Genomic DNA, 22,829 nt, shown 5'->3' with positions numbered 1-22,829 from the left:
CTTACTCACACACACACAAACACACAAACATACACACATCCCTTTTCCCAATTGATCATAGCCCCAGACTTTACCACCACTTCTCAACCTGATGTACTTATCTTTCAGCCCTAGTACCACTTACTTCACCTATCAATCTCAGCACTGTTTGCAAGACCTTACTGCAAACAGCACCACTGATAAAGAGAGTGGTCAGGCTGAGGGTTCTGTGTAACTGGGGAGAGCAGAAATGAGTAAGATCAGCAAACGGAGAAAAAGAAAATCTGTAGCCTAACATATCTCCACTGTTCCTGTGATAAGAAAGAGGATGACATAATGTGCTACACGTTTACTCACAGGTAATAAACACTCCAACATCAAGAGGGCCAGGTAACTGAAAATGTTACAGGAGGGATCTTGAATGGAATGTGTTGTCTAACCTGATGATGCTAATTTATAATCCCAGTAAAAGTCAGACTTAAGGAAAAGCATGTGATAGTCCCTAATATAATTCTAATAATAGATGCCCAATTTTTAGCTTTATTTTAACAAATGTTATCATTTAATGTACACCAGTTGTATTGGATAAGCTCCCACTTTCGTATTAAGGACAGATGACTGAGTGATGAGTATATTGTTATTTGTTATATTATTCTTTCGTTGTATGTTTGAAATATTTCATTACAAGAATAACCTATATGACAAAAAGCAGAATATAACAATATATATAGAGTAAGATTTCAATAATATTACAATACACACACACACACACACACACACACACACACACTCACTCATATAATAGAAAAAAGATTGGATGGGGGGAAATGCCCACAATTAGCATTTGTCTATAAATCTGTACTGAGGGATTACAGATAGTTTTTGTTCTCTTTTCTATATTTTCAGTTTTCAACAATGAATATGCAACATAACATCAATGTAAATAATACACAAACTTCATTGGCCCTGAGTCTGTCCTATGCTTGCCTGATACTTCGGTATTGCTATAAATCAGAGAACTCTACACTACAGCCACAGTCAAGGTTAGCCCTCCATCCTTCTTGTAAACAATGTTTTAGTGAAACACACCACTTCAATTTGTTTACATGTTGTCTATGGCTGCTTTCACACAATAAAGGAAGAGTTGAGTAGCTGAGACAGAGACCAACTGGCCCACAAAGCCTAAACTATTTTCTCTCTGGCCCTTTCTGAAAAAGTTTGTTGACTCCTGCTACAGACCACAAAATTAGATTTAAAAAAAATTTTTTTTCGAATTGAATGTGAAATATGGATAAATAAGCTTCAGTTTGAAGCAAGACCTGTAACTTTCCCCTATATATATTCTCCGTGTTAGGAGAGACTTTGATATAGCTATTTTGTTTACTTGCTGGATTTGTTTGTTTGGTTACTTTCTGGTTCTTGCCCAGTATTCTAAATAGCTGTAGCATTCAGGTAAATCATTTTGTTACTGGGGAAGACTTAGGTTTACTCAGATAATTTTTTTTTTTAATACACACAAGTAAAAAGACTAGCCAATCACTCCCTGTTTACTGGGAGTGTTTCTTTACTTCTTTCTTTTATTTTCTATAAATCAAGAGAATGAATCTTAAAAATTACTGACAGTGATTGTAGTTTTGGAAAGAAAGCAGGACTATGCTTTTACTCTTAAAGTTACTTTCTAATTTAAAGGTGAAATTCTGATTACTGTAAATTGCTATTAAATGAAGATCTGGGAATGGTTGAAAACTGAACTAATTATTCTGTGTAAATATCTTTAAATCAAAGTACCCTCTTAACAGAACAGTATCACAATGTGTGATTTGTTAGGATACAACAGAAATATCTCATCTAAATACTTACATTTTTGTGAAGATTCATTGAGCACAATTGTCCAGCCTTCATCGGCAACCAAAATAATGGGCTGAACTCGATCATTATGCTGGTAATAAAATCTGTTGGGAATTTCTTCTTTGAGATAAACATTCATGTGAGAGCTACAGTTTTTCAGTTTGTTATAAACCTCTGTTCTATCTGAGGAAAAGGGAAACAGCAAATGAAGCAAGTAATGATTGATAAGGAAAAAAACATGTCAAACTAGAATAACTGAAAATAAATTACAGATAATGTCATCTATTAAATCACTTTATTCTTAAAAAAACAGAGCAACAATAATGTGACAGTGTTGGGGACTGATACACACATACACACACCTTTCTCAAAAATTAACAAATCTGTTTCACTTTGTGGATTATCATGGTGGACTTCTATAGAAAGTGGACATTTTTCAGGTGTATCTTCCTAAGTATAAACTAATTACATGTTACTATTAACTACTAATTCTCTGATCAGTAGAAGAAAGGTACCTCACCACACTATCTCCACTAAATATCACATACTAAAATCCAAGATGTTTAAGGAAAATAATTTCCTTTTACCATTAGTGCAAATAATTAAGAGATATATCAAAAGCAAAGAAATATTCACTTTGAAACTAAACCACAAGCCACATAACTAAACCATAAGCCAACTGCTCTAAACTTGTAAATAAGAGGAAAAAAATGAATATAATCCCACTCTGAGTATATGGTTCTAAACTACAAGAAGCCAGAGCTTCATTCTTTTATACAACTCACTCCCCTTAATCATTGCCACATTCAATTAATAGTTTCCCTCAGCTGAAAGTTTACTTACTTATTCTGGGAAGTAGTGCAGCAACTGGGCTCAAATCTATAAGAGTGTAGTAAGAACGATCGATGCAGAAATCCAACTTTATCAGTCTGTCCTGAGAACACTGGGTCATCCCATGATCACTTGTAATGATCACATTGAGATTTTCCCACAGCCCTAACAACTTGAGTTTTTGGATTAAGTCACCAATAAGATCATCTATGTTTTTCAGCACTCTGCTCATGTTTTCTTCATCTTCAGGTCCGTATTTGTGGCCACTTGCATCTGGTTCTTCCCAATAGAGTGTTGCAAAGGTGACTGGTGGGTTCGAATTGTTTAGCCACATGGTAATATTATTTAGTCTCTCCTCAAATGATACTGAAGAGTTGTAATTCATAAAATAGGAAGAGATGGTATTGTGAATGGGTACATCAGTACCAGGCCACATAGCAGCAGCACTTGATCTGTTTTCCTGAAGCTGATTGGTCACCCAAATAGGTACTGCCTCATTCCACCAAAAAGGATCCTTGTCATTAGAGTCAGAAAAATGTTTCTTTGTGACTGCATCGTACATGGAATTTGCCACAATGCCATGGCTTTCTTCATACAAGCCTGTCACAATACTGTAGTGGTTTGGAAATGTTTTTGTGATAAAAACATTTTTAACATGCTCTACCAAGACACCTTCTTTGATAAAATTCTGGAGATGAGGAAATTCATAATTCTTCAGATAGTCAGCTCTGAATCCATCAAAGGACACTAGTAGTAACTTAGGTGGCAAACTAGAGGAAGAGTCACTTCTACAACCAGTTATAAGTCCAGAAAACAAAAGTATTACTAATAATTTCATAATGAACACGTTGAAGGACAGCAATTGAGGTTCCTAAAATGTAAAAACACAATTTATAAGTAGTAATGCTACTTTATTTGGGTTAAGTTTCAGAATTTTAGCTCACAGGAGGACAGAACCAACATTTATATGCCAGCTTTACCTATATTAGCTTAAATAATGCCATGTATTTAGAGATAACTTAAAGCTAAAATTGGAAAAAATAAAAATTATCTTTACTTGTCCAATTACTTATTTATATTTATGCCCTTCTCTATCCTTCATATGGGCCATTTTTCAAAATTTCTTTTTTATTGTACCTTAAATTCTGGGGTACATGTGCAGATCTTGCAGGATTGTTGCATAGGTACACACATGCCATGGTGGTTTGCTGTCTCCATCCCCCCATTACCTACATCAGGCATTTCTCCCAATGTTATCCTTCCCCAACCTCCCTATCCCCACTATCCCTCCCCAGCCCCCCAACTCCCAGTCCCCTGTGTGTGATGTTCCCCTCCTTGTACCATATGGGCCATTTTTATACTCCATGTCAATACTCCTTCTTGGGTGTCTTGCTCATTTGCCACATTAGAAATTCTTCCAAAGGCTTAATAAAAATAGATACAAAAACTAAAATGATTCTTTTGTATAACATTAAGTTAATGCCAAGCTTTCAGAGGCTCCAGAGATGAGGATTATTTTTCCAGCTTAATAAATTGCACCTTATATTTCCTTTAACCCACAGAAGTAATTGGTGGAAATTCTACCACATTGGCTTATTGCCAGTTCCTGTTGAAAAATATTGCTATAAAAAGGGAGGAATAAGAAATAAATGCTCTTGAGAAAAAGGCCCCCCCATCAGTCTGTACATTCCCCAGTAGTCACATGAAGTTGACTAACAAACATACAAAGCCTACAGGGACTTCGATGGTTCAGTAACTTATGAAGAAATCCAACAGCTATTGAAATAAATTTCATTACCACATCCCTCTTAAACTTCCATTTTGCTATCAACAACTACTTTCACTAATATCCTAGGCTTAAAGCTATCTCTGATTCTTTGTTCTTTTTTAAAAACTCAATTCACTGATGACAAAAACAGCTTTTTTGCTAATAAATCTCCCTGCCTTCAGTCTGTCTTGTTTCATTTCTAAGAAAATAGGACATGTGATTTAGGTATAATGATTGACTTTAGATGGATAGGATGCCTGTTCCATTGTAACAGGAGAGAAGGAACAAAGGTAGGGGACCTGACAGGTTTGAAGGCTGGAGTTGAAGGGAGTTGCCCCAGGTAGGGTTAATTATCGAGAGGGAGTAGAGTGGCAAAAGGTTCAGAGGTCTGAGGAACAGAAAGAATGTCTGAAATAGTTAATGTGGAGGATGGGAGAGCCTATAAGGAAACAGTAGAACTGGAGTCAATGTTGACAGCTGTCATGAATTTTCATACCAACACAGTTGACTGGTTTTCTCTAGCAACTCAGTAAACCTGGCACAGACATGAACAAAACAGACAGCTGATCCTACCTGGATTTGAGATTGTGCCAGAAATTGAAGGATGACAAAGAAAGTTGAAGATGTTGACTAAAGAGCAGCTGAAATATGGGCTACAGCATCTAAGCTGAAACTGACAGATGTGAGAAGTAGAGAAGTTTTTCAACTAGAGGTTCTGGTGAAGTCAAATAAGTAATTAAGATTAGTTAAGAGTAACATTTAGTGAAAGTTATAAAGATCTGGGATTGAAGTTAGAATGCAGCAAGTGAATGCATGATTTCAGAGTAAAAGACCCTGGGTATGGTAACGGGTATGCACGTTGAGGTCCCAGGTATGAAGAGCAGTGAGTTAACTAATATGATTTTGAAGTTCAGGAGTCATTTATTGTGTATTCTCTCAAGCAGACTGAAAATACTTAAAGCCAGAAACTTTTTCTCTTTCTTTCAAACGTACCACCTGGAGGATCCGTGTACTTGTGGTCAAATACTTACTGACAGAGGCTGTGATACTCTAAAAAACTGAGTTAAAATTATGAAGACCAAAGGCACAGAATCTGATTTATGAGGATCTTGGGATCTAGAACATCTCTACTATTTTAGCCTGAGACAGGCTGCCTTCTGAATGTGGTGCATGGGAAATTTGTTTCTGGTGCTACCGAATAATCAAAAATAACGCAAAGTAACAAAACACCTCTCCAAAGGACAGAATAATAAACCTAATGAGTCGTACAGGAGGCATACAGGTATTTCCAGACACAGCCCTAGTCATATCTCAGCAATTTCAGCTAACAAGAATGTAGACAATGGTACTTCCCCTTTCATTCAATATTTTATTACCCCAACAGTGTTTATGTACAACTTAACTCCTCCCTCAGAGAGTTTTAACTGGGTTCAATCAGCGGACAATATCATGCGGGTTGCTACAATTTTAGAACTTGTGTCAAGAGCATGCAGATCTCCATGAAACCTTGGATTGGGTAGATTCCCTGGTTTCACTTAGTTCCCCATACCCAAATATTTGTTTCCAATAACAGAGTAGACTTTTAAATAAGCAAATAGGTGGCACAGTATTTTCTCATTGAGAAAACATACTCATAAATTTACTTTTTGAAAAACACTATTTACTGCTCTGGATCTTTCCCTGTGTAACTATTTTATATTCCCAACCAATCCTGTCCCACTGAACAGATGTTCTGCTGTGAAGCCCAATCTGATATGTGTCAGATGGAATGCATTCTCTGTATCTCTAAATCTTTCCCCCTTCCTTAGTTCCCAATCCTTTAAAACAGTTTCACCATTCTCTCAGTCACAAAGAGATCCCCTGAGTATATAATCAGTTGCCAGTCTAGTCTATTCTATCTTCATATAATCTAATACAGCACATCAGACATAAGAATCACTGAAGGGAGCTTGTTAAAAGTGCAGCTGTCAAGTCACTCTAACTAGAAGATTCTGATTCAGTCAGCCCAGAGTAGAGGCCAGAAAACTGCATTTGAAACCAAGCGTTTTTAACAGCTACCCACTCATCCATCTCTACTACTGCTGTACTTCTATAGTCCTCAATACCTCTTGTCCAGAGCACTTTCATCTCTTAATTCACCTTTCTACCTCAACCACCTTCCACTTTCTCACCTCACATCTGCCACCAACTCAGTCTCCCTGGGCAGAGCTATGTTCATGTTCCCTTAATTTAAATTTATTCAAAAGGTCCCCCTGTCTCGGTCTCACATTCAAGACCCTCTAGTATTCAGGCCCAACTTGCATGCAAATTACTGTGAAATAATTACAGAAATAACTGTCAACTTAAATTTCTATTCATCATACTTCATTGTCACAATTTTTCTGAAATGTATTACAGCAACATGTAAAGGATAATCATTATTCATCTTGGTGGCCGATAATGGTTCTTCAGTATTAGTTTGTATTTCCAGAATATCCTAAAGTGAGTTCCTACATACGAAGAAACTGGGTCAGAAATATTATGTCTGACCCAGCAGTCACCTGGGTCATTTTTTAAAAAATCATTCAACAAATATCTACTATCACTAATTCCATAACACAAAAGTATATGTATGTGCCATGTATTAGGTGGCAAACAACTTATACTTTTCAAATATATAATAATCAAAACAGGAGCATAAATAACCAAAATAATAAATCAGGCTATCATCCTGGAAAAAGAAAAACAGGCTTTACACTTTAATCAATTTTGTACTACAATACCAAATAACAGAATAGACTTAAATCAGCAAATAGGTAGCACAGTATCTTCTCACAGGGAAAAAATACTCATAAATTTATGAGTATCTATTTGTAACAGTATGTTGGAGATTCATGTACCATAATGTATTATTTTTAAAGCTAAGCTATTAGAGAAATTACTACAAATGAAATATCATAGTATATCTAAAAATTTTCCAGTAGATTTACCTCTAAGAGCAGAGGGGTGCCAAGGCAATTCAACAAATGTTGCAGGGACAACTGAATATCCACATGCAAAAGAACAAATTGGAGCCCTGACCTCATGCCCCACAGAAAAATTTATTCAAAATAGATCACAGACCGAGATTAAGAGCTAAAACTGTAAAGATTTTTAAAGACAATGTAGGAGCAAATTTTTTTAACCCTGGGTTAGGCAAAGCCTTCTTAGATACCACACCAAGAACACAAATGACCAAAAAAGAGAAATAAACTGGACTTCAAAATTTAAAAGTCTTGTGCTTTAAGGGATACAATTAAGAAAGTGAAAAGACAAACCAGAGAATGGAAGAAAATATTTGCAAATCATAAATATGATAAGAGATTTGTATCTAGACTATATAAAGAATGGCTACAACTCATTAATAAAAAGTCAAATAATCCAATTTTAAAAAGAGCATGATCCGAAAAAGATATTTCTCCAAAGAAGACACAGATGACGAATTAGCACATGGAAAGATGCTCAACATCATTAGTCATCAGAAAAATGCAACCAACCCACAAGATACCCCTTAACACCCAGAAAGATGATTAAATAACATAAAACAACAAGTATTGATAGAGAAATTGAAACCTTTATAAACTGCTAGTGGAAATGTAAAGTGGTACAGCCACTTTAGAAAATATTCTGGCAGTCTTCCAAGGATTAAACATAGGGCTACCATATAACCCAGCAATTCTACTATTAGGTATTTGCCCAAGAGCAATGAAAACATATGTCCACACAAAAACTTGTACACAAATGTTCACAGCAGCATTATGAATCAAGAAGTGGAAACATCTCGATGTCCACCAACTTATGAATAAATAAAATGTCATATATCCATATAACAGAATATTATTTGGCATAAAAAGGAAGTACTGATACATGTTACAACCTGGATAAATATGCTAAATGTAAGAATGCAGTCACAAAAGATCACCTATTGTATAATTCCATTAGATGAAATGTCTAGAATAGGCAAATCTATAGAGACTGAAGGTAACTATAGTAACTATCTAGGGCTCAGGTTGCGGGGAAAATGGATAGTAAAGGCCAGTAGGCATAAAGTTTCTTTTTGAGGTGATGAAAATGTTTTCAAATTGATTGTGGTGACAGTTGCACAACCCCATAAAGCTGTACTCTTTAAATGAGTGAATTGAATGGTATATGATTTATATCTCAATACAACTATTATTCTTAAAAAAGAGCAGAGGGAAGTGAAATTGTAATCTTAAATGTCATGCCACAAAACAGAAAACATCTTTGATCTCATTTTACCTCAAAAATTGTGTGAATTTTATATTCCATAATACATGAGTGTTTTAATGTGATTAAAGTTTTATACCACTTCCCATATGCAAAACAGACCGAAAACCTGTGTCTGTCCTCTCCCACAAAATACAAATCAAAATGCTTCCTCAAATCTTGAGTTAAAAGGATGCTCCAGAAACAAATGCTATTAATCCTGTGGCTCAGTAATTTCTCAGCATACTGCTAGCATTCAAGCATCCTAGTCCGTGTCCTCAGGATTAGTAGCACAGACTGTAGACTGAAGTCAGAAGGGTCCCAAAACCTGAGCTTACACTTAGTAGATGGGTAATCTTAGATAGATCCAACTTTTCTTGGTTTCTGTTTCCTTGTGCATAAATTGGGGATATGTAAAGGTTACAGAATAGGCCCTCAAAATTGGTTTCACTTTATCTATTCTAGTTACAAAGATATTGGGGAAAAGCAAGTCTGTACTATGATAGGCAGAATATTATGGTGAAACTACAAAATACGTTAGGAAATTTAGTCTAATCTCCTCTTTTTGCATATGATGAAGCGAAAGTCCAGTGATTGGCTGGACTCAGAAAGTAATCAGTTGCTTTACTGTGTTCTTATTAATTTCATGTCCTCAACAAGTTTACAAATCTATTAATAATCTCCAAACCATTAACAGAACTCTTCCTGACAGAACACCTTTTATTAGCAGTGTTAGATCCTTGTCTACCACGTTCTGTCTCATTTTAACAGGGAGTGTTAAGCTATAGAGAAATCAACAACGAGAAGTTCTTAAGCAGTTTCCAAGGAGTGAAAATAAAGTTTTCAGGGAATGAAACTGTTGTATTACAATATATTGAGAGAAATTCTGTAATTTTTCACACCGAAAAGATGTCAAAGAGAAGAAAAAAAAAGCAGACCTCTCTGGACTGCAATCAAATATCCTCACAAGAGCTGGAAGTGTGAGTTAGTCTTCAATTCATGGGACAAACTACCTTCTAACTTATCTGGGAAGACATTCTTGCCTGGGTAGAATGCATGTCAGTCAACTGTCACTGGCATTCTTAGCCCGTGTGAAGTTGAGAGAGGATAGCCGTTACAGGATATGGTGAAAGTTATTTGTTAATATTAGTACACCATCTGCTCTGTAATACCATGAAACTCTCATACACCTTTAAAAGAGCTTTATTCTATATCTATAGCTAACTTAGGCAGTTACTTTTAGATTATTATTAGTTATTTTCTTATAGTCTAAGGAAAAATATACACTCCCTAAAAAAATTCACTAGTCTTAAAAATCGTAGGATTCTACATTATTCTCCAATTTTGTAAAACACACAGAAATTTCTAGCATACACAAAATTTTCTAGCATCTTCAAAACACTTTCACTTATATTACTTTCTACATAGTAAAATACCTCCATTACTCCTTGTCGTTTCATCAACATTTCTTCCAAATTATATTCTGTAACTAATTTAAGTGGAGGTGGGGAGAAGATACACAAGTGCAGGGCTCTTAATTTTCTTAAAATAGATAGAAACAATCTCGGGGTGGGGGGGTGAGGAGAGAGGTGGGAGAAGAAATAAAAGTTCATAATACTGAAATCAGCAGTTGATATTTCACAGTAGTTAGCAAATCTTCCTTCAAACTTGGGTCTGATTGCCTGATGATGTAAAAAAAAAAAAAAAAAAAAAAAAAAACCCTTCTGGAGTCAGAACAGCTGCAAACCTGAAGCTGCCTGTCACTAGTTGTCCAATCTTGGTTGGACGCGTCCCTTCTCTGAGCGTGACTTTCCTCATCTGTAAAAGGGGAACACTATGATCTCATAGGTGGTTGTGACAAGAAAAGGAAGCATTGTTTGGAAATCCTTAAAGTGCTTTTAATTTAGCCCTTCAAAAAGCACTTAAATGTGCCTTTCATGGCTTGGTTGGCTTGTTTTCTAGGAAATTCGTTCCTATATATGATTATAATCGACACACTCTGACCTACTATTCAGACAGACGCATGTCGACGCCATGGGTGGTTCTCCTTTAAAACCAAACGCCTTTCCCTCCCAAGCGCCGGCGCCCAGCGACCCCGCTCCAGCTCCCCTCATGTTCACCCCAGCTCCACCCTCGGTCCCTTCACTCTTCACACCACAGGTTTCCTTCCCCAGTTCCACAACCGCCTGGTCAATTTTCTCTTCTCTTCCCTTACTGGCCTCCGCCGCGGCCCGCCACCTCCCTGGCTGTCTGAGTCCCTTCGTGGACGTCCCCGACGCGCCCCAAAAGATGTGCGTGCAGTTGGGGAGAGTGGGTCAGAGGGTCTCACCATCTCTATTTTCAAACCTCCTAGTGGACTGGTAAGGGGGTGGCACTGCCCCCCAGAACGCCGAGCGCTCGAGGCTCGTACTCACCAGTCGCCGCCACTGCTTCTTTCCAGCGCCGGAACTCGGTGGTCGCGGAACCTGACACTCGTGGGAAGTTGCGACGAAGGGGCCTGGAGGGAGAAGGGCAAGGCCGAGCTCTTCCTGAGGCGCCTGCGCAGTAGCGGGCGCCGCGTCGCGGCGCACTGCCCCGACCTCCCTATCTGCGCCGCTGGGGTACTCAGCTGCTTGGCCAGAGCCTGCGGCACCAACTCGGGGCGGGCTGGGACCGGGCAGCAGAGTCTAAGACATGTTCTTGGATTGGATGCTGGAGACAGAGTTAAATATAACCTTCTTTCCTATTGGTTAGACAGGTGCTTGGCGAGGTCGAATTGGAACTGAGAGTAGAGGTTCGTTCCAATCTCTCACCACGCCCTTTTCTTATCATGCTAGATCAAGATGCCCTTCAGGGGACCTAAACACCTGCGAGTCCCGAAAAGGCCTCTGGCCATTGCCAAGCCGAGGGCCTTCTGCCACTTAATGTGCACCTGGCAGATAATGTGGCCGCGAAGAAAACAACTTTGGCACCAAGTTCGGCACAATCCTAGAGAAGCTTCTGTCAGTTCCAGTGAGTTCAGATAAACGAAACGTGGATCTGCCATAGCAGTGTTACTGGAGAAGTGAGCACCTGTACCGGGGAAGCTGGTTTAATAGGCAGTTTACAAGTAGTGTTAAAAGCAGCACAGTCCCTGCTGCAGGGAACTAGTAATGGGTTACAGCTGAGAAATGAGTACTTACTTTGACAGATTCTATGTGGGATTGTGCTCTTGCTTTTGATTGGAAAGTTATTCAATAGAATAATATAAACCTTTCAACAGAAAGAGAAATTACCAAACAGAAGTACAATTATTCGCTAACAGTTGGGTTGTCCAGTCACACTTGGCAATAAAAGGACAGCATCTTTTTTTCTCGTCGTATCTGTACTGCCAAACACAGAACTTGGTATAGAAATACTTATTAAATATTTATTGAATTTAATGGAACATTGAAAGGTGCACCGAGTTCATTGACCCCCATGTTAAAATACAGGCTCCAAGAAGTATTTTCTTTCTTGTTCACTACTATATTTCCAGCTCAAATAAAAAGTCCAAATAAATAAAGAATATTAATCACACGCAATATCCTCAAGTGTGAAGCATTTAATAGCTGTAAATCCAGTACCTGGATTAGTAAACTGCAGTCGTGGACCTGAGACATCAAAGTCTGAAGTTGGTCCCCTTGGTTTGAACTTTACAGTATGGCTATTACTAAGAATCTGGAAGCAGCCATGGAGATGATTTGGCAATAGATGTATTATGTTGATTATTAGTTTGTACCTTAATAAATTCCAGTTTTAAGTCTCAGGTTGGCCTCTGCATTGGTGAATATGGGCATGGGCTGTCAGAGCTAGAGGGGATGGTAGAGGGTGTGTAGTTGAATCCCTGGGACCTGGTTTGAATCCTCACTCTGTCACTCACCAACAGAGCAATTATGGGCCAGTGTCACAATATATCTGAGCTTTCATTTCCTCATCTGCAAAACAGGGCTTGTTACAATACCAACCTCTTACGATTACTTTCAAATGAATGAGATAAAGCAAGTAGAGTACTCAACACAGTATCTGACACATATTAAGCGTTGGGGAATATTATCACTATGACCAAAAAAAGTACCCCAATTTGAACATTAGTCAGGGTAAGGCCAAGTTTTGGGTGAATTTATGTAATGTCCAGTTACATAAAATTTAAGTTTAGCAGAACTTAAATTTCATGGCATTCGAAGGTATTGTACATATCCTGTTTGTTCACTCACTGGGTGCATATGTATGCTTAAAGGGTCGACAAAACTGAGTGCCATCTAGGTCAAATATGTGGTGAAGAGAGAAGCTGGATGGGCATCAGGAGAGGACTTTATCCACTGCTACTGCCCGTGTGGCTGGGTCAAATTAGGAAGTCTCATGCCTGGGCTCCTGCTCTATAAGATACAGGGTCAGGAACACAGGGACAAAATGACACATAAGGACGTTTGGCCCTAAACTTTTGTTATCCTCTCTACATATTTACTATTTCAACCACAGCCAAAATCTTGTTATAGTAAGGACATTTATCAACTTGTAGAATGAGAAGTCCAGAGGTAAGGCAGACTTCAGGACTGGTTGAGTTAGCAACTCAACAATATCATGGTGTACTCAGTTTTTTGCAGCTTTACACCTGGCTTTTAACAGAGTAGGCTACTGGTTCCTGTAGTGGAAAACATAACTACCAGCAGCAACAGGAACCAAGTAATTCATTTTTCACTTCCACTGAGTGACAGAAATGACTTCTAGACTTCCTCTGTCTCTTAGAAGTCTCCAGCAACTATCTCCTTCCATCACTTTGGACAGAATTGTGTCATATGTCCAAATCCAAGCCAGCAAATGATACGGTTACCTGAAGATCAATGCAGTCCACATCTTGAACTGAGTTCTCTCCCAAACTGCACTTTTTTGCTCAATGGAAATGAGGTGGAATGGTTGCTGGGAAGCCAGCCACAAAGTTAACTATAGTTTCATGGTAGGAATTTAATGATTATAAAAGAAAACATAATGGTAATATAAATTTCTTATTTACAGTGTGATTTTTAGACTTAAATGTTGTTTTATTTAGGTAGGTAAAATAATATTCATTTATAATTTTTTTTTCAGCTCAGCTTTTGCAAAGGGAATTTTATATACATTTTTGAAATATAGAGAGCCTTTAAACCCATTTTATGATAGAGATTGAAATGAACTGGAAGCAATAGTTTAAACTTACTATTTACAAATGAATGTACCCTACAGAGAAATGACTGACCAAACATACAATTAGATAGAAGAAATATATTCTAATGTTTGATACCAGAGTAGGGTGACTATAGTTAAAATCAATATATTGTATATGTCAAAGACAGGACTTGAAATGTTCCCATCCCACAGAAATGATAAATACTCAAAGTAATAGATACCTTAAATACCCTGACGTGATAGTTACACATTCAATGCATATAAGAAAATATCACATCTGTCCCATAAATGCACACAAATATCATTTATCAATAAAACAAATTCACAAAAACTCACTACAACTAGAGTCTTTGCTTCCATGGAGCAATGTCAGATTTGGAAGCAGCGTGTCAGAGGCACTTTCTTTTTCTCCCATGAACTACACTCAAGACTGAACATTCATTCGTTAACACAAAATATTTTAAAAACCTTATCCTATTTTCACAATTAAAGACATAGCTCTCTATACAATTATTTCTATTTTATACTTCTAATTGTGATGTATAACTCATTGCTGGAAGGAGTAGGTCAGAAGTTAGAAGTTACAGGAAAAAGGTTTCAGACCAAAAGCCACACCCTGCCCAAAGAAAAACAATTCCTGTCCACTGCTCTGTTCCAATTAAACAGTGACACAACAGAAACTAAAGAATTGAATTTCAAGCCAATAGGAGAGTCTTTAAGATTCACTTTTTCATATAAATTAATGTCTAAGTAAACAATGCAGATTTTATCTTATTGTAACGGGGGAAAAGGACCTTATCATTGCATTTTAGTGATTTTGAAAGTTTCTTTGGTGAAACTTTTCACCTACTCCATTTTCAGTAAGATTATATTGGAATAATTTCAATCAAGTTGAGATTGTAAAATACTTTTAAGCACTCCTTTAAGAAATGATTCTGTATTAACCACCATGAACTATTGTGTTAGACGTTCTTCACTCTAAAAGATTTTTTTTTCAACTATTTAATAAAGTCATGAAAGAATCAGTATAAATTCTTTTGAGGCTTTCCTATGTGGAGAGCCTCATGTGCTCAATTTTTCAAAAGATACAAAAATAAGTAAGATTTATTCCCTGCCCTCAAGGTGCCTCTAATCTAGGAAAGCGAATGGAGAGGACATTATTCTGGTACTTTTGCCTGCCCAGCATTCATTCCTCCTCCTTTGGGCAATTCCTCCAGAAAACCACCCCACCTTCATTCTTTGACTATAGGAGTCAGATGGGGCTGACCATAATTCCCCTCATTTGCAGGGCAAGACTCCTAAGGTGCCAGCTATCTTGGTTTGTCTCAAATGGAAGAGGTTCCTGGTATACGGGATTTCTAATTCTGAAACCAGAAAAGCAACAAGCAAATTGGGGTGAGTTGATCACCCTAACCCTGACCCAAGCTTGGGCTTTTAGAGCCAATTTTACTCCATTAACCACATGAATTAGTTCATTGATGGGGACATGCCTCAGATCAGGCCAAAATGACTAAATTCTGAAAATTTGGTTGAAACAAATAGGAAAGAGTCAGTGTTTCAGCAACAATTGCTAAATAGGTAGAGTATAAGCCTACCTATTTAGCAATTGTTGATAGAGGAGTATAAGGAGGCTTACTTCCTTATACTACCTATTTAACAATTGTTGATACTCTACCTATTTAGCATTGGAACTTCTGGTAGCCATCACTGTCACTGTAAAGGGAAGGTCTACCTGAGAATGAAGGCAACACAGAAGAAAGCAGAGCCAAGAGCTGGAGCCCAACACCTGATGACACTAAGCACTTGGGTCCAAGTGTCCCTGAATCTCCATCCTTGGACATTTCACTTTACATGACTCAGTAAATTATCTTTTTGCTTAAACTAGTTTTAACTGGGTTTCTACTACTTGTATCTAAATAAGGGCTAAAAAAAGGGGACCATGTGTTTATACTCTACTGTCAAGGGAGGTAAATGCAATAAAAGAGGCCCAAAAAGAGAAGAGTTAAATCATGCAGAGGTGAAATTCAGCTGCAAGAAGTCAGGAAATGGATTCAGGATGAGCTGGCATTTGATTAATTCTTGCAGATTAGCAAGAATTACCACACTGCTCTAACTACCACACTCTTAGTGGCTTGACTAACACAAATTTCTTACTTGCAGTTCTGGAGTTGAGAATGGATCTGCAGGGCTGCTTTCTTCTGGAGATCTTGAAGATAATTCACTTCTTTGCCTTTTCTAGCCTTTAGAGGCCACCTGTATTCCTTGACTTATGGTCTCATACTTTTATCTGCAAAGCATCTTCTAATCTCTCCCTCTCTGATTCTGACTCTCCTGGCTCCTTTTTTCCTGATAAGGTTTCCACATCATGATTACACATTGGGCCCACGTAGATGATGCAAGGAAGTATCTCCCCTTCTCAAGACCCTTACCTTAATCATGCCTGCTAGGTCCCCTTTGTCATGTAAGGTAACTTGTACATTCTGGGCATTAGGATGTAGACATTGTTGGGCAACTATTAATGTCTGGCTGAGGGAATAGCATTGGTAAAGGCACCAAGATAAGAGAAGTATGTTAGTCCGTGAAAATAATTTAATTTTTCTGGAAAACATTTCAGGGATCATTGGGATTGAGGCTGGAAAGGTTAGTTAAAATAGTCTTGTAGACAGAGAAGGAATCATACTTCATTTAGTACTTAATGAGGTACAAAGCACTGTGCTTTTTGTATCATAGAAATAGGGATGAGTATAACATTATCTCTACCCTCAAAAAGTTTATGCAGGAAGGAACTCCCATTAAGATGCCCAGTAGTAGCTTGCTCTGCAGTTAACCTGGCAGAATGTAGCTAGATGAATGCTCATAAGGAGGGAAGGCAGCAAAAGAGAAATTCCTAAGAGATACATAGGTGCAATAAGTATGGGTTAGCCTGCTATCCAGTCTTCCAGGGGTGATGGTAATTGGCAGTGCCAACACTGGGCAGCACATGCACATCAACTGACAATAATAAGGGAGAATCCCACAACCCTGGTGTGGGAACCAGGTAGGGGAAAGGCAGGGACTTAAGGCAATAGCAGGAAAACCTAGACAAAGAAAAAAGGTAGAGACTTAAAACAGAGGCAAGAACTTCAAGAAAGAGTTCACATAAGAAAAACTACAGTGCAGGACGATTGGGGCTGCTGGCTCATTCTTTCAGGAGCCCACTCTGCCCCGTCTTTCAGAGTGTATTGTTCCTTTAAGTAAACTCTCTCTCCATCCTCCTTTAGTAAAGCTCTCTGCTGTCTTTGAACTGTCTCTCTTGGCTGAAATCTTTCTCCCAAAATGACCAAGGACTGAAGATTCCTCCACTTCCTGGGAACAGAACAATATCAAGGTGTCAGCAGAGTGGGTTTCCTCTGAGAGCCCCTCTCCTTGGCTTCTGGATGGCCATCTTCTCTCCTTCTTTGTGTGGTTTACCCCCACTGTGCATGATTATGTCCTCATGTCTTTTTATAAGGACGTTGGTCAGATTGGGGCCAACCTCTGTGGTCTTGGTTTAACTTAATTAAAGGCCCTGTCTCCAAATACAGTCATATTCTGAGGTACTAGGGGTGAGGACTTCAATATATAAATTTTAAGGGGCAGGAACACAAAATTCCACCTATACCATTATCTAATTAAAGAAGTGTCTGGTCCCCTTGCCAGCATGACTCACCTGTTTCCAGGTTTGACCCACCTGCTGGTAAGTGTTCCACACCTGCTGGCAAGTGTTTCACACCTGCTGGCTGGTGTCATATAATTGCTTGTTCTTATCATTTACCTGCTTAGTGACAGAATCTGCCCACTTGCTGGGGTGTAAGAAACTCTTGGCTTCCTAATAACCACAGCCCAATTCCTGACATCACCTGTTTGCAAAGCTGCCCCACAACTTGTTTCTTACCTCCTCCACTTCTTAATGCCTCAGGCCACCTCACTTCTTCCAGGACCCTGGTCTACTCACCTTCTGAGCTGTTGGCTTCCATTCCCACTTCTTACTCTCTAGTTGTCACTCAGCAGCCAGATGGAGCTTTTGAATTGAAATACCATTTCCTGTGGCTCACCTGCTCAGACCCTGCAAATATTCTCTCAGACTCAGAATTAATCCAGGCTTCTTACTGTGGCTGATGATGCCTCACACCAAAGACCCCTGAGTAGTTGCATATTTCCCAGACCTCGGTTCCCTCCAACTTGCAATCTCATGTACATCATCTTAGACAATCTGGCCTGCTACTTACTGCTTTTTGTTTTTCGAGACAGAGTCTCTCGCTCTGTCACCTAGGCTGGAGTACAGTAGCATGATCTCAGCTCACTGCAACCTCTACTTACTGGGTTCAAGCAATTGTCCTGTCTCAGACTGCTCAGTAGCTGGGACTACAGGTGTGTGCCACCATGCCTGGATAATTTTTGTAGTTTTAGTAGAGATGAGGTTTCACCGTGTTGGCCAGATTGTTCTCAAACTCCTGACCTCAGGTGATTCACTCATTTTGGCCTTCCAAAATGTTGGGATTACAGGCATGAGCCACTGCACCCGGGATGCATATTCTTATTTCTTCTTCTCAGAGACCTTGATAAGCTCATTTACGCCTCAGAACCTTTGCCCCATCCCCACTGCCTAAATCACCCTCCACACAAAGCTTTAAATGTCTCATCCCCACACTCATTAAATCTCTGCAAGAGAAACTGCGTTTATTAATAAACTGCTCTTTATAAAACCATCAGATCTCATGAGACTTATTCACTATCATAAGAACAGCACAGGAAAGACCCTACCCCATGATTCAATTACTTCCCACCAGGTCCCTCTCACAACACATGGGAATTGTGGGAGCTACAATTCAAGATGAGACATGGGTGGGGACACAAACCATATCACCTTACTTTGAAACTCTAAAATATTTCGTATGTTAAAAGCCAAGTTGATAACTTTGGAAAGATTTGGATTAAAGGTTGTTAGATAAAGAGGAAAAGGAAGGGAAAATTAAACAAATGGGGATAAGCAGAAAAGACTAAATTTCAGCATATCCCATATCTTGAATCACTCTCTTAGCCCTGAGAATAGATCAGTTAAATAGCTGTGTCCCATTTCAGGAGGTGGCACTGCAGATGGGCTAGGCTTCTATATGCAGCACACATCTTTAGTTAGAAGTATTTCTAAGGAAAATTAGAAGAAAAACAAAAGTGGATGTCTGAAGCAGTCTATATGCTAGTTTTTCTAGAGACTCTAAAGCATCTTCAGATGCCAGGGGCCATCTGATGGATTTTTTTTCTGGATTATAGTTTGAATTAGGTGTTCAAGTGAGCTTTCTGAATAGTCCATAAATCATCAGGTATGAAGGCTGTTTATCTATAAGTTGCTGTAGTGATTTCTTCTACAGTTTATTCAAGTTGTCTGTTTCCAAAAAAAAAAAAAAAAAAAAAAAAAAAAAAAAAAAAAAAAGCACAGGTTTGATTTCTAGTGATTCCAAGTGAGAAAAATAGAAGAAAAATTTGAAATCATTAGTTTGTAACCAGGTTAAGGGTTCAATCCAAATTGTAGGAAATTATGAAAACTAAAAACTACTAACAAGCCTACAATCGAATAGCAACTGTACTATAATTTTCTTCTCAAACATAACTTTTTCTCTCCCCAGCTCCCCATTTCTACCAAGCATAAATAATAGTAGGATCAACTTATTTGCAAAATAAGTTTTAGTTTTATTGTATTTGGCCTGATTATTTGCATAAAATTCAGCAAGTATAGTGATTGACTATGTAGGTTTTTAAGCTGGCTTTGCTGGAGGAAATTATGAAGAATCTCAGATTAGACTTTTAAAAGCCTTGAGGCTAGGAAACCAAGCCAAGAGTTTGCCAACAGACTGTGGTTGTAAAATCCGTATGAATTGGGTAAATTATTTTCTTCTTGAGGTCCCACAAGATCTTGCAATTCCTGGGCCTGTCAGAAATGACATTCTTTACCTGCCTGCCTCTTATAAGGTCAAATAAACCTTATAAAAGAACCATGTAGACAAGGTACCAGATTAATCTTTCCAATCTCAACGTAGTCCAGTCATAACTGAAAATATGCACTTCTAGTCAAAGCCTTGGAAAAATAATCAGTGTCTCCAATTACTTACTGTTACAAAAGAAATCAGATTCTTATTAAAATTATGCCAGTAACTATGTTGCCATAAATTAAAAATACTAAAATAGAGTTTCCAAATTCTTCAGAAATCAGGCAGAGAGAAAGATAAACCTTTCAACTTTGCTCAGAAAACTATTCTTCACCCTATTGTTGTAAACTATAAGTAGCTCAAAAGAAAAAAAAAAAAAAAATCTTGACTCTGGAAAACCAAACATAAAAAGAATCAGCAATGTTTCAAAGCCATAAAAAAATTATTTCAGTCCTCTAATTAATTAATTCCTATGTAATTCATGTTTGTTCTAATTGATATTGTTAGCAATCCTCATGAACACATTAGCTTTTTAATTAGAGTCCTGGAAGTTTTTAATCTAGTCCAATGTTATGTACTAGATTCAACTTTGATCCCCAAAGTTACCAGAAACCTGTATTCAAGAGTGCTGTTAAATACTGGTGAGGATCCTTTCCAAAAATTTCCTTGAAGAAGAAGAAAATTTGGGACTATAGCCAATTATAAACCATTCTTTGAGAGAAGTCACATAAAATAATTATTGTCTCTGGGTGACAAAAGTCTTAGAAATAGCTATAAAGACACAATTGATTTTAAAAAGTTGGTTATTCCAATGGCATACAATAATTTAATGTAATAATTATAATTATTACTGATAATATATCCTAAGACATATTAGAATTTAAGGAATCTACACAGCTTTGGGACACATTAATAATATATTTATACAAGTTAAACACCATTTCTAATTTGATAATGCTTCCCATATCACTTTAACATACTAAATTAACCTAATGTAAGTCTCTCTTGGAATTTCAGAATCCCTAATACACAAAAAATTAATTTTAGGTCAAAGATTAAAGTTGGAGTTTGAAATATGATTTTGCAAAGTGCTTAAAATGGGAAGACAGGACACTGAAAAATAACATTCACTCAATTGGCCTTTTAGGTCAAAGATTAAAGTTGGAATTTGAAATATGATTTTGGAAACTGATTAAAATGGGAACACAGGACACTGAAAAATAACATTCACTCAATTAGCCAAAGTGATAATTCAAAGGTCTCAAAAGGCAAAATCATTTATGGTAACAGAAGACTCAGTTAAAAGACCTGATAGGCTTGATGCAGTGGCTCATGCCTATAATCCCAACATGTTGGGAGACAAAGGCTAGTGGCTCACCTGAAGTCAGGAGTTCATAAAAGTACAAAAAAAATTAGCTGGCCGCGGTGACAGGCACCTGTAATCCAGGCTGGGCAACAAGGACAAAACTCCATCTAAAAAAAAAAAAAAAAAAAAAGACCTGATAAAGGCAGCATGAGGCAAACAAAATCTGTCTTCTTTCTTCCTTTTTTTTTTTTTTTTTTTTTTAGTTTACTTAAAATGTAAACAAAACTATTTTACTATCTCTTATTAATATTATACCAAAAATCATGTTCTAAAAAGAAAGTCAAATTTCACATTTCCATCCTTTTTCATGTTGCAAATTTCACTTTTGTATTATTCATTTTAACAATAATTTAAATAAAACATTATAAGCAGATTCATACAATCTCAATCTACTTTGACCACACACAATAAGATTTCCATAACTTCTTAAACATTTTCCTTTTTACCATCTTATAATTTTCCTAATTTTCTTTCTTTCCAACTTTCTATATCCATTCAGTTTTGTTATTATTTTTATTCCCTCAATTTAAAACAACTTTTAAAATCCTCTAAACTAAGCAAAATCACTTTTCCTTTAACAAAACCCAATTTTCATACCTTCTTATAGCATTTTTTAAACCAAAAATAATTCCTAGTTTTCTTTTTTTTCTTTGTTTCTTTTCTTTTCTTTTCTTTTTTTTTTTTCAGTCAGAGTCTTGCTCTATCTCCAGGTGCCAGGCTGGAGTGCAGTGGTCCAATCTTGGCTCACTGCAACCTCCACCTCCCGGGTTCAAGCAATTCTCCTACCTCAGCCTCCCAAGTAGCTGAGATTATAGGCACACGCCACCATGCCCAACTAATTTTGGTATTTTTTAGTAGAGACGAGGTTTCACCATGTTCGACAGGATTCTCTCAATCTCTAGACCTCATGATCCACCCACCTCAGCCTCTCAAAGTGCTGGGATTACAGGTGTGAGCCACCACGCCCAGCCTTCCTACTTTTCTTATATACTTTGCATACAAAACTGTTTATTAATATATCTAGCAGTTTTAATTACACATATTAATTACAATTTTACCTTTTATTTTGGTGACCCTTGTTTTGTGAAAAACCTAGAAAATAGGCAATTTTAATTATGTGCCAGATGCAGATCCCAGGACAAGGGACAGGGCTGTGAAGACTATGCCTGAAGGATCCAACTCTTCCTAGGAAGGCCAGAAGACAACTGAGCCAGGGAGAAAGGAATCAGGCCATGTACTCACGCTTCACCACAGCCACTTGCCTAGACGTCAAAATCTAAAGGCTGAAATCCAAAAACATAAGCTCACAGATAGAAAATGTCATAGAAGCAACAGTCTTATGACTTTAAAACATCTACTAGAGACTGTATACATCTGTCTGACCAATAGAACCAGGCAAAAATAAGTGTAAATTAAAATGTGAAGATGTTGATATTTTACCAATGATTTTTTAAATTGCTTTATTTATGAAAGATTACTAAAATCATGTAAATTTGGAAAGCTTTTGGGCTAATTATGGGTACTCATTTATTTTAAATTTAAGTTGGGACAATATATAAACATAGATGTGTACCTATGTGTATATAAAAATGCAAATATAAAAAAAGACTTTGAGGAATCTTAAAACTCTAAAACTTGGGAATCAGATCCAAAATGGATGAATAGGAACAGCTCTGGAGTGTAGTTC

General features: G+C 37.5%; 1 protein-coding gene across 2 annotated transcripts in view; it reads right to left on the bottom strand.

Moving 5' to 3' along the window:
- The window catches only part of ENPP4 (ectonucleotide pyrophosphatase/phosphodiesterase 4), a 52,116-nt gene extending 40,808 nt beyond the window's left edge, over window positions 1-11,308 (bottom strand). Inside the window, exons 1-3 of one of the 2 annotated variants that reach the window (XM_010333963.3) lie at window positions 11,086-11,308; window positions 2,671-3,529; window positions 1,840-2,010 (exon numbers count right to left, since the gene is read on the bottom strand). In XM_010333963.3, the coding sequence (XP_010332265.1) occupies window positions 1,840-2,010; window positions 2,671-3,496 (997 nt within the window). In that variant the 5' untranslated portion in view covers window positions 3,497-3,529; window positions 11,086-11,308. The remainder of the gene's footprint in view (window positions 1-1,839; window positions 2,011-2,670; window positions 3,530-11,085) is intronic. The other variant, XM_074397862.1, reaches the window with a different exon arrangement.
- Window positions 11,309-22,829: the final 11,521 nt, after the last annotated feature.

Source organism: Saimiri boliviensis, chromosome 4, assembly GCF_048565385.1.
Source record: "Saimiri boliviensis isolate mSaiBol1 chromosome 4, mSaiBol1.pri, whole genome shotgun sequence".
In the NCBI taxonomy this organism is placed as follows: Eukaryota; Metazoa; Chordata; class Mammalia; order Primates; family Cebidae; genus Saimiri; species Saimiri boliviensis.
Note: the sequence above shows the minus strand (reverse complement) of the source record. Positions and strands in the feature narration are given on the sequence as shown.